At 41.5% G+C, this 13,163-nt stretch overlaps 1 protein-coding gene across 8 annotated transcripts in view; it reads right to left on the bottom strand.

The window, feature by feature from the left end:
* KLHL6 (kelch like family member 6) overlaps positions 1-13,163 on the bottom strand; it is a 94,929-nt gene that overhangs the window by 7,890 nt on the left and 73,876 nt on the right. For all 8 annotated transcript variants that reach the window (XM_074189499.1, XM_074189500.1, XM_074189498.1 and 5 more), the window contains 2 exons: positions 9,394-9,559; positions 1,938-2,387 (listed from right to left, as the gene is read on the bottom strand). In XM_074189499.1, the coding sequence (XP_074045600.1) occupies positions 1,938-2,387; positions 9,394-9,559 (616 nt within the window). The remainder of the gene's footprint in view (positions 1-1,937; positions 2,388-9,393; positions 9,560-13,163) is intronic.

Genomic DNA, 13,163 nt, shown 5'->3' with positions numbered 1-13,163 from the left:
TAGGCATGGGGCCAGGATGAGCTAGGTTCCAATCCAGCCTCAGATACTTAGAAGTGAGGGGCTGGGGCGGATCTCTTAGGCAAGCCAGGGCCCCCTTCCCCCCAACTGTAACATGAGAATCATAACCACACCAATGTCTCACGACAGCTGCAAGAACCCAAAAGAGAAGTGGGAGCCCTGCTGATGGTGACAGATGCGCGGAGCGATTTGGGCTTAGTGCCACTGCGAGCACAAGCTGGGACCACCAGGGGGCAGCACCCCCATTCCCAATAGGGGAGAGCGGAGCAGGCCCGTGCTTTGGATGAGGTCACCATCACCATCCAGGCGGAAAGGAGAGGTTTTACAGATGGGGAAACCAAGGCAGGGAGAGTGAGGAGGAGAAAGCATAGGCAGGGCCCTGCTCCCCCTGCCCAGCCTGCACTGTACCCCCACCCCAAGAGATGGCACAGAGTCCCGGGGTACAGAGTGGGAAGGGGATGTGGAGATGACCTCTATGACAGATGGAGGGACTGAAACTTGAGGGGGAGAGAAAGAGACAGAAAGAGAGAGAGAGAGAGAGACAGACAGACAGACAGACAGACAGAGACAGACAAACAAAGACAGACAGAGACAGAGACAGAGAGACAGAGAGAGATAGAGAGACAGACAGAGACAGAGAGAAACAGAGAGACAGAGACAGAGAGACAGGGAGAGAGAAGAGAGATAAGCAGCTGTAGAAGGATAGAGATGATAGCAACAGACAGAGCATTTATTGAGTGCTTACTGTTTCAGCACTGTGCTAAATCCTGGGATTCATGTACAAAAAAAAATTGTCCCTGTCTTCAAGAAGCTTAGTAGAAGAAGTCAATATATAAAAGGGAGCTATAAAGAGATGGGGAGGTAGGCCCTCAGGGGCAAGGTGGAGTTGAGAATGCCATGGACTGATCTGTGGCTAAAGAAAGCGTTTGCTTCCCAGCATACACAGTGTCACACTAAGTGTCTGAGGTCAAATTGGAGCTGGGGTCTTCCAGACTCTGAGGCGCACTCCTTCTGCTACAGCAAGCACCTATCATCATCATTATCACCACCACCATCACCACCAGCATCATCCTCATATCACCAACAAAATCACAATGAGCATTTTTATTATCCCTATCCCTCTTATTAAGAGGCAGTCTGATATAGTGAGTAGAGTCTTTCTTCCCCTCTCCCTGGACTTCCCACCCTCCTCCCTTCCTAAAACTCAAAGCATAAAAATCTGCTTATTCTTTTGAGTTGTTAGCCTCATTTCTTGCTTCTTTCCACCTTTCCACAAGCCCAGCCACGTTTGTTGTTGCCATGCTTGGCTCCTCCCTCAGTTTCTTCCTTCTGCCTCACGCCTCGTCCTCCCCTCAGGGCCCTGCTCTAGTGTCCAGCATTCCAAGAGATCAGTCAACAGATCTCAGGCGTCCCTTGTTCTGACTTGCTAGTCCCGGAACTTCTCATCACTCAGATTCCCAAATAGAACATTTTTCTGCTTGGTCTAGGACAAGTTCTCTCAGACCTCCCACGGAAACCAGAAGGAAACCTTCAGGACACGAAATATAATTATTGTAAGCCTGAAGCTCTCTTCATGTATATAAATGAAATCAAATAATATAAATGTCAACCAAAGTCAAGGTGGCTTAGTGGAGCCTGAGCCTGCTTTGGAGTCGGGAAGATGAGTTTACATCCTGATTGACACAAGCTGGCAAAAACCACTGAATCTCTCCAGGCTCCCCTCATTCTACCTTGATTTTCCTGAAGCTCTTAGAGATTCATAGATGCATGGGTTCCTACAGATGTATACCCCCCCTTATTGTATAAAGGAGGAAGCCCTGATCCAGACAGAGGAAGGGTATCGTCTAAGCTCACACAGGGCCAAAACCGAAACAAGTGCTTTGTCAGGAGGCTCTAAACTGCTCTCCTTTTCAGCCCACCTCATTGCCAGAGAGATGATACATCCTAGCCTCCTGTAGAAGTGAGAAGACCTCCGGGCTCTGTCGGATAAGTGGGTCGGCCTCCACCGTCTCCACAAAATACCAAGGGTCCAGTAGAGGCAAGCGGACGTTCTCAAGGACAAGTGGGAGCAAGCAAAGTCTCTCAGACTGTTTATGTCGGACCCAACACATGACCATCTCAAACACTTGGGATTCCTCAGTGACATAGAGGTCGTCACTCTTGAGGGTATGGTGGAGGGTGTCCACCGGGAGCTCCAGGAACTCATCATAGTTTAAGACTTGTGTGAAATTCTGAATGATGTAGCCTTGAACTTGCTTCTTTAAGTGGTCCAAGGAGTGTGTGTCAGCCAGTCTTAGTATTCCAACACAGTTTTCAGGGTTGAGGGCTTCACTGAGAAAACTGGAACAGGCATCTACCATCCTCAGGAACTGCAAAGGAACATAGTGGAATTAGAACAAGTCAGACAGGGATTCGCTCTTATTTCATGTCTTTAGGTTTTGATGGGATCATGAAGATACTCATAGATTTGTAGGATTTTTGATATTGAAGATTTGACCTTGGTTGAGCAAGCCACTTTGTTTCTGTGGGCCTCAGTTTCCCCATTTGTAAAATGGATTAGATGGCCTTGGAAGTCCCTTCCAAATCTAAATCTATGAAGCCATGATCTCATTCAACTCTCTTATTTTACACATGAGGGAAACTAAGGTCAAATTCAAATTTCAGCAAATCACCTGGCTCAGGCCCCCACTTTCAGGTAAATAAGATTTTATTATTCCCATTTCAAGAATGAAGTAACGAAAGTGTGCTGAGTCAGCATCCAGCATAGCGCCTGGCACCCAGCAGGTCCCAAATACATGATGGTCAAATTGAATTAGGTGGGGCCACTCTGCAAGACTACCTACTAATTTATGGAGAAGTTCTACATTGGCAGAGAGAGGAACCACATACCTGCAATTACAGGTACTTGAAGTATGAACCATACGAAATCAGGGCTATTAATTCTCTTTTATATTTTTAAAGTTGACTGATATGTATTGTCTTTATATCATCTTTATTTTCAGATATATATATACCTGCCCCTCAAGAGAGTCATCCATTCCTTTTAACAAAGAATAACAGAGAGAGAGAGAGAGAGAGAGAGAGAGAGAGAGAGAGAGAGAGAGATTTCAGCAAAACTAACAGATGAACTGTCCCATACCCATAGTTGCCCAGTCCTCCAATGGAAAGAAAGGAATATATTTCTTCAGGGTCAAATTTGATCATTATTGGGCCCTTTTCATCTGTGATGTACACGTGATTATCTATGTAAAGGTCCCTACTGGACACAACCCTGCTATTATTTCAAAGAAATTTGACTTGACCCCAGGTCCAAACAAATGGACCTAGGTAATAAGACAGTTCTCACTCATATCAGTGGATGCTCCAATAACAGTACGGGTTATCTATCTTTGTTCAGTTGTTTTTCAGTCTTGACTAACTCTTTGTGACCCCATTTGGGGTTTTCTTGGCAAAGGGTCTGGAATGGTTTGCCATTTCCTTCTCCAGCTCATTTTACAGCTGGGGAAATGGAGGCAAAGAAAGATTAAGTAACTTGCCCAGGACCACATAGCTAATAAGTATCTGAATCTGGATTTGAACTCAGGTTTTTCTGACTAGTCCAGAGCTTTACCCACTGAGCCAGCACTATCTATCTATCTAGATATCAATATATGTATATATATATATATATATATATATATGTATGTGTGTGTGTGTGTGTGCACATCATTATTTTGACAGGAGCATTGGCCATTTAGAGACTAGGATGCTCATAAGCAGAATGTTTGAAACCAACTTGTTACTGCCAGTTTACTGTTGCTTATCTCACCTCTACCATTGTTGCTCAGCAACCTCTCCTCTAAATTTCATCCAGACCCCTGCAGCTGCTGTCATCCTTAGGACAGCCTCTCACCTTTCTCAAAGAATTCATTGCCTGCCTCATGGTCTTTCCTCCCCAGTTCTTTCCCTCATTTTAGGAGACTACAACAGATTGATGTTCCCACAAACCCCCTCACTTCCCAGTTCCTCATTCTACTTGTTTCCCATAACCACCAACTCCATCTCTTGCTTCTCATTTCCTACGACTTCTCCTCTCTTCAACCTCATCTGCATACAGATGGTCATGATGCCCCAGTGTTCGGTTTCCATGTTCATGAACTCGGAATTCCTTTGACTGATCATACTCTTTCATCATTCTATTTTCCCTTCTGTCTTATGCCCCCTAACTCTGTTCTTCAACCTCTTGGGGACCCTGGGGACCTTTGGTTTTCCCTCAGGCTATAGCCTCTGCTCTGGTGACCCTCTCCTCTCTTCCCTATCTTGATCCTCTGGTGAGCCAATTCCATCCCACCCTATACACTCAAGTCCTTTGCTCTCTTGTTCTATGGTGCTACCTTGCATCAATCTGAGATTATTTTCACCATTAACCCTCTTTCCCTTCTATGCTGCCAAACAGGGTTGGAAAAAATGTTCAAAACTGTGCTGATTGTGTCCTCTACAAATTTAAGTTACATCATCTCAACCAGGCCCTTCACTGCAATCGTTTTGCATCTCCCTGATCAATTTGTTCACCCATTCACCATTGCTGCTGTGGAGACCTTTTTCCTTCCCCTGCAAGTTTCCCAAAACATTCCCTTCACTACCCCATCCTCTCAGTCAAAGACCTTGCCCCAGGTTTCATGAAAAGAACTGAGGCCATTTGAAGAGAGCTGCTCCTTTTTCTTATCTCACAACACTCAGACATTTTCCCTACTATCTCCTCCTTTATTTCCGTTTCTTAGGAAGGGTGGCCCTTGTAAACATGAACCCTGTATCCTAGTCTATCTTATCTTCACAAGCAGAGTATTCTTTCCATCATCCTCTCTCCCTATCTTAACTTCAATCTCTTCTAGCTTCCCTTCTGCCTACTGATGTGGTCATATCTCTTCTATCCTTAAAAAACCCTTGCTTGGTCTAAACATCCCCACTAGCTATCATTCTGGATCCCGACTCTCTATTGTGGTCCCATTTCTGGATAACATTGTCTGTAATGGGTGCCCCCCCACTTCCTATCTTCTCACTCCCTTCTAAACCCTTTAACTTCAACTGCTCTCTCCAAAATTACCAGGGAGACCTTAATTGACAGATTTTGTCAAACTTCAGACCTCTCTGCAGCCTTGGACACTGTTGATCACCATCTTCTCCTGGATACTCTCCCCTCTTGAATGCTGTTCTCTCTTCTTCCTTGTCTTACTGCTTTTCCTTGCATGCTTTGCTGAACCTTCAGTCAGGTCACCAACTGTGGACGTCCCCTCAAGACTCTATCCTATGATGTCTTCCCTTTGCCTTCTATACTTTTTTGCCTTGTGATCCCATGAGTAGGATTTTCATCTCTGTGCTAATGATCCCCAATCTATATAATCTACCTTAATCTCTCTCTCTCTTGAATCTCTTAGTTTCTCATCACCATTACCTTTTGGGATATTTTAAAAAATGATTACTGTAGGCACCCTAAACTCAACATTGTCTCAAACAAAAGTTATTATTTTTTCTTCCAAACCTCTCCTCTTCTCAGAGTTCCTATTACTGTTGAGGGTACCATCATCCTCCCAGTCCCCTAGGCCCACACACCAGCATCATCTTTGTCTCCTCATTGACACTTCATCTATAAATCTAAGTTGTTGTCAAAATCTTGTCATTTTCCCTCACAACATCTCTCCACTCTCAAGGTTACCACCCTCTACACTTTCTCATCACCTGGACTATTTCATAGCCTTCAGTTGCTCTCACTACCTCAAGTCTCTTCCCTCCTCAACTGCCAGAGTGATCAGGGCTCATTCTCCTTCTCAATAAACTCTAATGGCTCCCTGTTACCTCTAGGATCACATAGAAAATCCTCTATTTGGAATTTCAAAGCGCTTCATAACTTGGCTCCTTCCTATCCTTACCATCTTCTTTTACTTTACCTTCCTCCGTGTACTTTGAGATCTAGTTATCTGACCCACTTTGTGTTTCTCATGTACCATACTCCATATTCTGGCTCCATGCCTTTTTCTTTGGCTTTCCTCCTTCCCTCCTCACCTCTGTCATCAAGAAAACACAAAATTCTATGATCTCCCTAAGCTTCAGTTTCTTATCTGCTAAATCTGCTGAACTCTGCCATCCCTAACCTTCAGATTCTGATTCCACCTCAAACTCGGACCCTGACCCTTCCAGTCAAATCAATGATGGTTTTTTTTTTAATATGGCAGTACCAGCCTTTGAACCTACTTGCCTCTGGTTCTTCCTCTACCTGCACTCAGGTCTCTTCTAATGAGAAGATGACAACAACAATGTTGATGATAATGATGATGATGGTGGTGGTGAAATGATGGTGATAAATGTGACTTGTCTTTTAAAGTCACTATAGTGACTTAAGGTCTAAAATGGTACTTTATACATATTATCTCATTTTGTCCATACTACTGGGAAGTAGATGCATACACTAAAGCATTTTAGAGAGGAGAAAGCACAGACTACAAGGGGTTTAAGGAATTTACCCAGGGTCACACAGTAAATGTCAGCTGAACGATTCTATCCCTTTTGTTGGTTTGAGGCCTCTAGGTAAATTCTGCTAGACTGGAAACATTTATTTTCAACATTTCAGTTCAAAAGGTAAAAATAAATGAGACTCAGTTTTCAGGCCACCTGCAGCCCACCTCCAGTGGGTTCACTTCTCTCTACAGAATCTGCTAGGGGTGTCCCAGGCTCATGAGGTCCGTTCACTGAGCAAGGACTTTCCGGGAAGCCATGCAGATGCATTTCTACTCTTCACCTGCTTCTCCAGCTCTGGGGTCTATATTACTAAACTGGGTTAGAGTCTAAAAGTAGACAAAAGACAACTTAGCCACACCCTACCTCCCATAGGTTCTGAGGTCCTGGTTTCTATTTCATTCTTTTAATTCAATACAAAATCATGTCAATGAAGCCTTTGTGACCTCTGAGCCTAGACTGGTGTTGCCTCTGTAACTATGTGCCTCAGTGTATCAATAAGTCAATCAATACCCATCTGTATATGCCATAAACATGAAGACCTTGCCTTCTAATTACCTTCTAATTGTTCCCTTCCTAATTACCTTGTATCTAACATGTTTCCCCAAAGGACTTTGAGAGTAGGGACTTTTCATTCTTTATTTTGTGTCTTATCTCTTAGCACAGGGTCTTGCATACAGTAAGAGCTTAATAAATGCATATTAGTTGACTATTTTCATATTGTCTCCCCTCCCTCAATAGAATATAATTTTCCTGAGGGGGAGGAATATTTCAGCCCTGACTTGGTCTTCCCAGGGCCCCCCAGTAATAGATAGTTTAGAAATTCTTATTGATTGATTATTTATTGATTGATTGAAGTGAATCCATCAAATATAAGCCAAACACAAGTGATCTTGGTGGGAGGGCATGGGGACAGGAAAGACTCCCTGCATAAGGTAGAGCCAGAGCTGAGTCTTAGAGGAAACCACAAGGCAAAGTAAGGAGCAAGTGCCTTCCAGGTAGGGGAAAGAGCCAGTGTAGATGGAATGTATTTATGTAAGAGGAGTGGCAAAAAGACTGGACTAGCTGCTCCATAGAGTGTAATAATAATAATAATAATAATAATAATAATAATAATAATACTGGTTGTCCTTCATTTTCGAAGAACAGGACATCAGGGAGGTGATGCCTTGACAAGCATGTGAATTGGATTTGAGTGGAGGGGGCTGTGCTAAGTCACTGACCTCACTTTCTCCTCCAGAGCCACCTGAGTCCAATGGCCAGATAAGGATCAGGGCAACTAGAGACGACCCCTGGATGTAAGGCAATCAGGGTGAAGTGACTTGCCCAAGATCACATAGCTAGTTAGTGTCAATTGAGGCCAAATTCAAACTCCTGTCTTCCTGAATCCAAGGCCAGTACTCTATCTACTGTACCACGTAGCTGGAAAGAAAGAATATGCCATGCAACTAGAAATATAGGAGAGGTTGGGTTATAGAGGGTGTTAAATGCCAAATGGCAGAGTTTCAGGTGATCCCAGGGAGTTTTCAATCAATCCATATTTATTAAGTGTCTACTAGGTGCCAATTTCTGTATTAGCCTCTAGAGATACAAAAAGAGACAAAAGATGGTCCCTGCCCTCAGGGAGCTTCCAATATCTTGTGGGAGGCAATATGCAAACAAGCACATACTAAGCAAGCTAAGTACAAGATAAATAGAAAATAATTAACAGAGGGAAAGCACCTTGAATGAACAGGAGATGTGGAAAATGGGATTTTAGTGGGGACTTAAAGAAAGCCAGAGAGGTCAGTAACCAGAGCAAAGATGGGAGAGTATCCCATTGAGCAATGGAATGATGCAGAAGCCGAGAGATAGAGTGTCATGATCATGGGACAGCCAAGAGGCTGATGTCACTGGATCAGAGAGTACTTGTAAGGGAGAATGGGGTAAGGAAAGGTTGTAGCTGTGTGAAGGATGCTTTGGAGGGAGAACACTTGAGGAAGGGAAACCAATGGAAGATAATATTGCAATAGTTCCAGGTAGCGGCAATGAGAACCTGGAACATCATCATGACTGTGAATAGAGAGAAGTCTAATAACAGAGCTGTTATAGAGGCAGAAATGATAATATTTGGCAACTGGACAGATATGGATGAGAGGAACTAAGGAATCATGAGTACTCGTATCTGAGTGAATGGAAAAATTGTGACTCTTGATAAAAATAAGACAGCTCTGAGTTTTGTTTACTTGTTTACCCCTCTATCTCCCTCCACAACACTCCTCCCTTCCTTGGGACAAGTCACCCCCACCCTGGAGCAAATATGTATAATCAAAACAAACATATGAGTTGGTCACATAAAAAATATATGTCTCCTTCTTTACCTAAAGTCTGTATTTTTTCTGTCAAAAGGTGGGAAGCGTAATTTTTATTTTTTAAAATTTTGATTGGTCAGAGTTCTTAAACTTTCCAAAGTTGTTTCCCTTTCCAATTGTAATCGTTTTTCTGATTCTGCTCACTTTGCTCTCTATCACTTGATACAACTCTTCCGAAATTTCTCATTGTCAATGAGAGCTGAGTTTTGAAACATTTGGCAATGAGTCAAACTATCATCTATGAGTGCTGATTTGTTGACTGCCCAAAGTGATAGATGAAAAGCTTAATGAATGAGTTAATGGGCAGGATTACATCCATGGCACCGCTCAAGACTTCCCCTCCCCACTAGGTTTCGTATGAAGTTTCTCTGAGGCAGGCATGCCCCAACCTGGGCCCTAGTAAAAACAAGAGCTTTTGACATCCTAATCACAGCCCATACCCAGGTCCAGACAGTGCCTTGAGACAAGAGCCAACAAGTTTCTGGAAGTTCTGAGTTTCTGTTGACTATCTCCTTAGGTCTTTCCGTTCACCCACCTGGAATAGGCTGGCAGCCTCCAAGACCCGCTGGACATTCTGTTTGGTAATGAGAGCCTTGCTTGTGTATGTATAGTCTAGGAGAATATTCATAGTTTCTGCATCTACGCCTTTGATGATGATTTTCTTCTCATATTTCTCCTTTAAGTCATTACAAAACATGGCCCTGAAAGAGAAATAGAGGCAGTGTCCAACATAGGTGGGCCCAATTTACATACAACCCTTTCTTCCATGATAGTCCCTTTTGAAACCCTGGGGGACCTCTTCCTTCTCCCCACTACCACTTCTTGGACAGGTACAGGAAGATCTCAGTATGAGTCTGGAGGATCTGAGTAGGGGAAGTCTTTGGCCTCCCTCAAGAGCAGTCTCTGGTACTTAGAATAAAATCACGGAATTGGAGCAGGAAGGACATCAAATTCAGTCTTCTTTTACAGAGAAGAAAGCCAAAGCTCAGAGATTAAGTGACCAACCAGTGAGTCTCTGAGGTAGGAAAAAACTCACTATGACCACCCTGCCTTTCTATTCTTGGAATATAAGGGAATCTTACAGTGACCCACCATTTAGCACCGATGGATTATATTACAAGACCTAAATGAAAAGAGAGAGAAAGGGAAGAAGAATCCTAAGAAAGGATCCACTTACTCATTTTTCTTTTTCCTTGTGCATTACTAGCAGCAAAGATAAAATACTTTTTAAAAGGCCCTGAATAAAACACCCAAAGAAAAGTGGGCTTGGGTTTTTTTTTTTTTTTTGTATTTTGTTTTTAAAGAAAAGGTTGAATTCTGAGCTCTATAGCTAAGCTTTCTCTTCTACAGATGATCTGGTCAGAACCACAGCTGATGACAATAGAAAAGGAAGCCGACTGGACTAATGAAAGGAAGGGAGTAACAGAACATTGAATGGAAAGAGAATTGCTTCAAGGATGTAGATCAGCAGGAGTACCTAACCCATTGGCAGAGCCAGGGAAGGAAGATGGATAGGCAGAGGTCTGGCGGAGAAAGACCATAGTGGGCAGAGGAAACACTTTCTGGAATAGTGGTATCGACACCTTCTAAAGGTCGGTGTCCTGGGAAAAAGATCTGTGTGCCTGCCCTAGTTAATGTCTCTCCTTCCTAAACTCTCTATGCTCACCCTTTCCTCTATTGTCTTATCTCTTGAACTTGCAGAGACCCTACTTCAAAGGGAGCAGAGTGGGGATCCCCACTTCTACTGCCACTATGGCTAGAGATGGAGATTCTCCATGCCTAATGTAGCCATGGGAACTATGTTTTCATATCCTAAATAGCAAAACTTGACTTCTTCTTCTTATATAGAAATATCATTAGATATTGTTTTAGAGTGTAACTGGCTGAACACCAGAGTTCAAATGCATTTTGGGTTAAATGGATCTTTGTGGACTAGCCAGGAACTGTAGTGATATATGACATCTTCTTTGAGAAAATTTGCTCCAAATTCCAAAAAATAATGGTAAAAGAAGATCTGTATTTATTCACTTATATTTATGTCTCACACACACACACACACACACACACACACACACACACAAACATATACTAGTTTGCTACAATATTAGAATGTAAGCTTGCTTAAATACCCACTTGGAAATCCAAAAAATCAAAGGAGAAATTAAGAAAATTAAAGAAAACCTTTAATAATAAAAGCAGCAACTAGTTTTAAAGGGAAAAAAGCAACAAATATATAAACTTGCTGTTGTTAATTTGATTCTAAAAAAAGAAAGCACAGGGGGGCAGCTAGGTGATGCAGTAGATAGAGCACCAGTACTGGAATCAGGAGAACCTGAGTTCAAATCCAGCTCTTGATAATTACTTAGCTGTGTGACCTTGGGCAAGCCATTTAACCCCATTGCCTTAAATAAATAAAATTTTTAAAAGAGAAAGCAAATCAAATTACTAGTATCAAAAATGAAAGGTGACTTTGACACTAATAAAGATGAAATTAAAGTAATTATTAGGAATTATTTTACCCAATGATATGTCAAAAAATCTAACAACTTAAATGAAATGAATGAATATTCACAAGTTTTACAGATGTTATGCTTAGAGAGTCCCAGAAATTCAACTAAAAATTAGTTGAAATAATTAACAACTTTAGCAATGTTGCAGGATATAAAATAAACCCATGTTAATCATTGGCATTTCTATATATTACTAACAAATTCCAACAGCAAGAGATAGAAAGAGAAATTCCTTTTAAAATAGTTGTACACAATATAAAATACTTAGGCATTAAGTTGCCAAAACAAACCCAAGAACTATATGAACACAATGACAAAACACTTTTCATATAAATAAAGTCAGATCTAAACCATGAGAGAAATATTGATTGCTAATAACTAGGCAAAGTCAATATCATAAAAAATGACAATTTTGTCCAAATTAATTGACTTATTCAGTGCCATACCAATCGAACTGCCAAAAATTGTTTTATGGAGCTAGAATAATACAAAATTCTTCTGGAAGAACAAAAGGTCAAGAACATGAAGAGATAAAACTTTATAGCAAGTTTCTCTTAGGTCACATTTCATACACACACACATATACATACATACGGAGAGAGAAAATTGAGTCAAATTTATTTATTTTAATAGTATTTTTACAATCGTGTATAGACAATTTTTAATGTTCATTCTTTTTTTTTAGGTTTTTTTTTTGGTAAGGCAATGGGGTTAAGTGGCTTGCCCAAGGCTATACAGCTAGGTCATTATTAAGTGTCTGAGGCTGGATTTGAACTCAGGTGCTCCTGACTCCAAGGCCAGTGCTCTATCCACTGTTCCACCTGGCCACCCCTTAACATTCATTCTTTTTTTTTTTAGATTTTTCAAGGCAATGGGGTTAAGTGGCTTGCCCAAGGCCACATGGCTAGGTAATTATTAAGTGTCTGAGGTCAGATTTGAACTCAGGTACTCCTGACTCCAAGGTCAGTGCTCTATCCACTACGCCACCTAGCGCCCCTACATTCATTCTTTTAAAAAAAATGATTTTTAAATTTTCTCCCTCCATCTCTCATCTCCTTCTTTCCTAAGACAGCAACTGAGTCAAATTTATAAGAATGCAAGTCATTCCCCAGTTGATAAATGGTCAAAAGATATGAACAGAATATTTTCAGAAAAAGAAAAAATACTCTAAATCATTATTTATTAGAGAAATGTAAATTAGTTCAACTTTGAGATACCACCCCACCTCTATATTTGGCTAATATGACAGAAAAGGAAAATGACAAATATTGGGAGGCAATGTGGAAAAATTGGGACACTATTGCACTCTTGGTGGAGAAAGAACTGATCCAACATTTCTGGAGAATAATTCAGGATGATGCCCAAAGGGCTATGAATCTATGCATACTCTTTTACCCATAAATACCTCTAGTAGAACTGAATTCCAAAGAGATTTTAAAAAAAGAAAAGAAGAACTTCTATGTACAACAAGCAGCTCTGTTTGTTGTGACAAAGAATCAGAAGTTGAGGGGATGCTCATGAATTGGGGAATGACTGAACAAGTTGTGACGTATGATTGCATTGGAATACTACAACTGAAGCTGGACGGCTTCAGAAAAACCTGGGAAGACTTGCATGAATTGATGCAATGTGAAATGAGTGGAATTAGGAGACCCTTGTACAGAGTAACAACAATAATATATGATGATCAACCTTGAATGACTTAGCTCTCCTAGGAAAAATAATAATCTAAAACCAGTGAAAATTACTATCTCCAGAGAAAGAACTCATGGAGTCTGAGTACAGGCAGAAGCAT

The sequence above is a fragment of the Macrotis lagotis genome, chromosome 5 (genome assembly GCF_037893015.1).
Source record: "Macrotis lagotis isolate mMagLag1 chromosome 5, bilby.v1.9.chrom.fasta, whole genome shotgun sequence".
Lineage (NCBI taxonomy): Eukaryota > Metazoa > Chordata > Mammalia > Peramelemorphia > Peramelidae > Macrotis > Macrotis lagotis.
The sequence above is the reverse complement of the archived record's forward strand: the minus strand, read 5'-3'. Positions and strand labels throughout refer to the sequence as shown.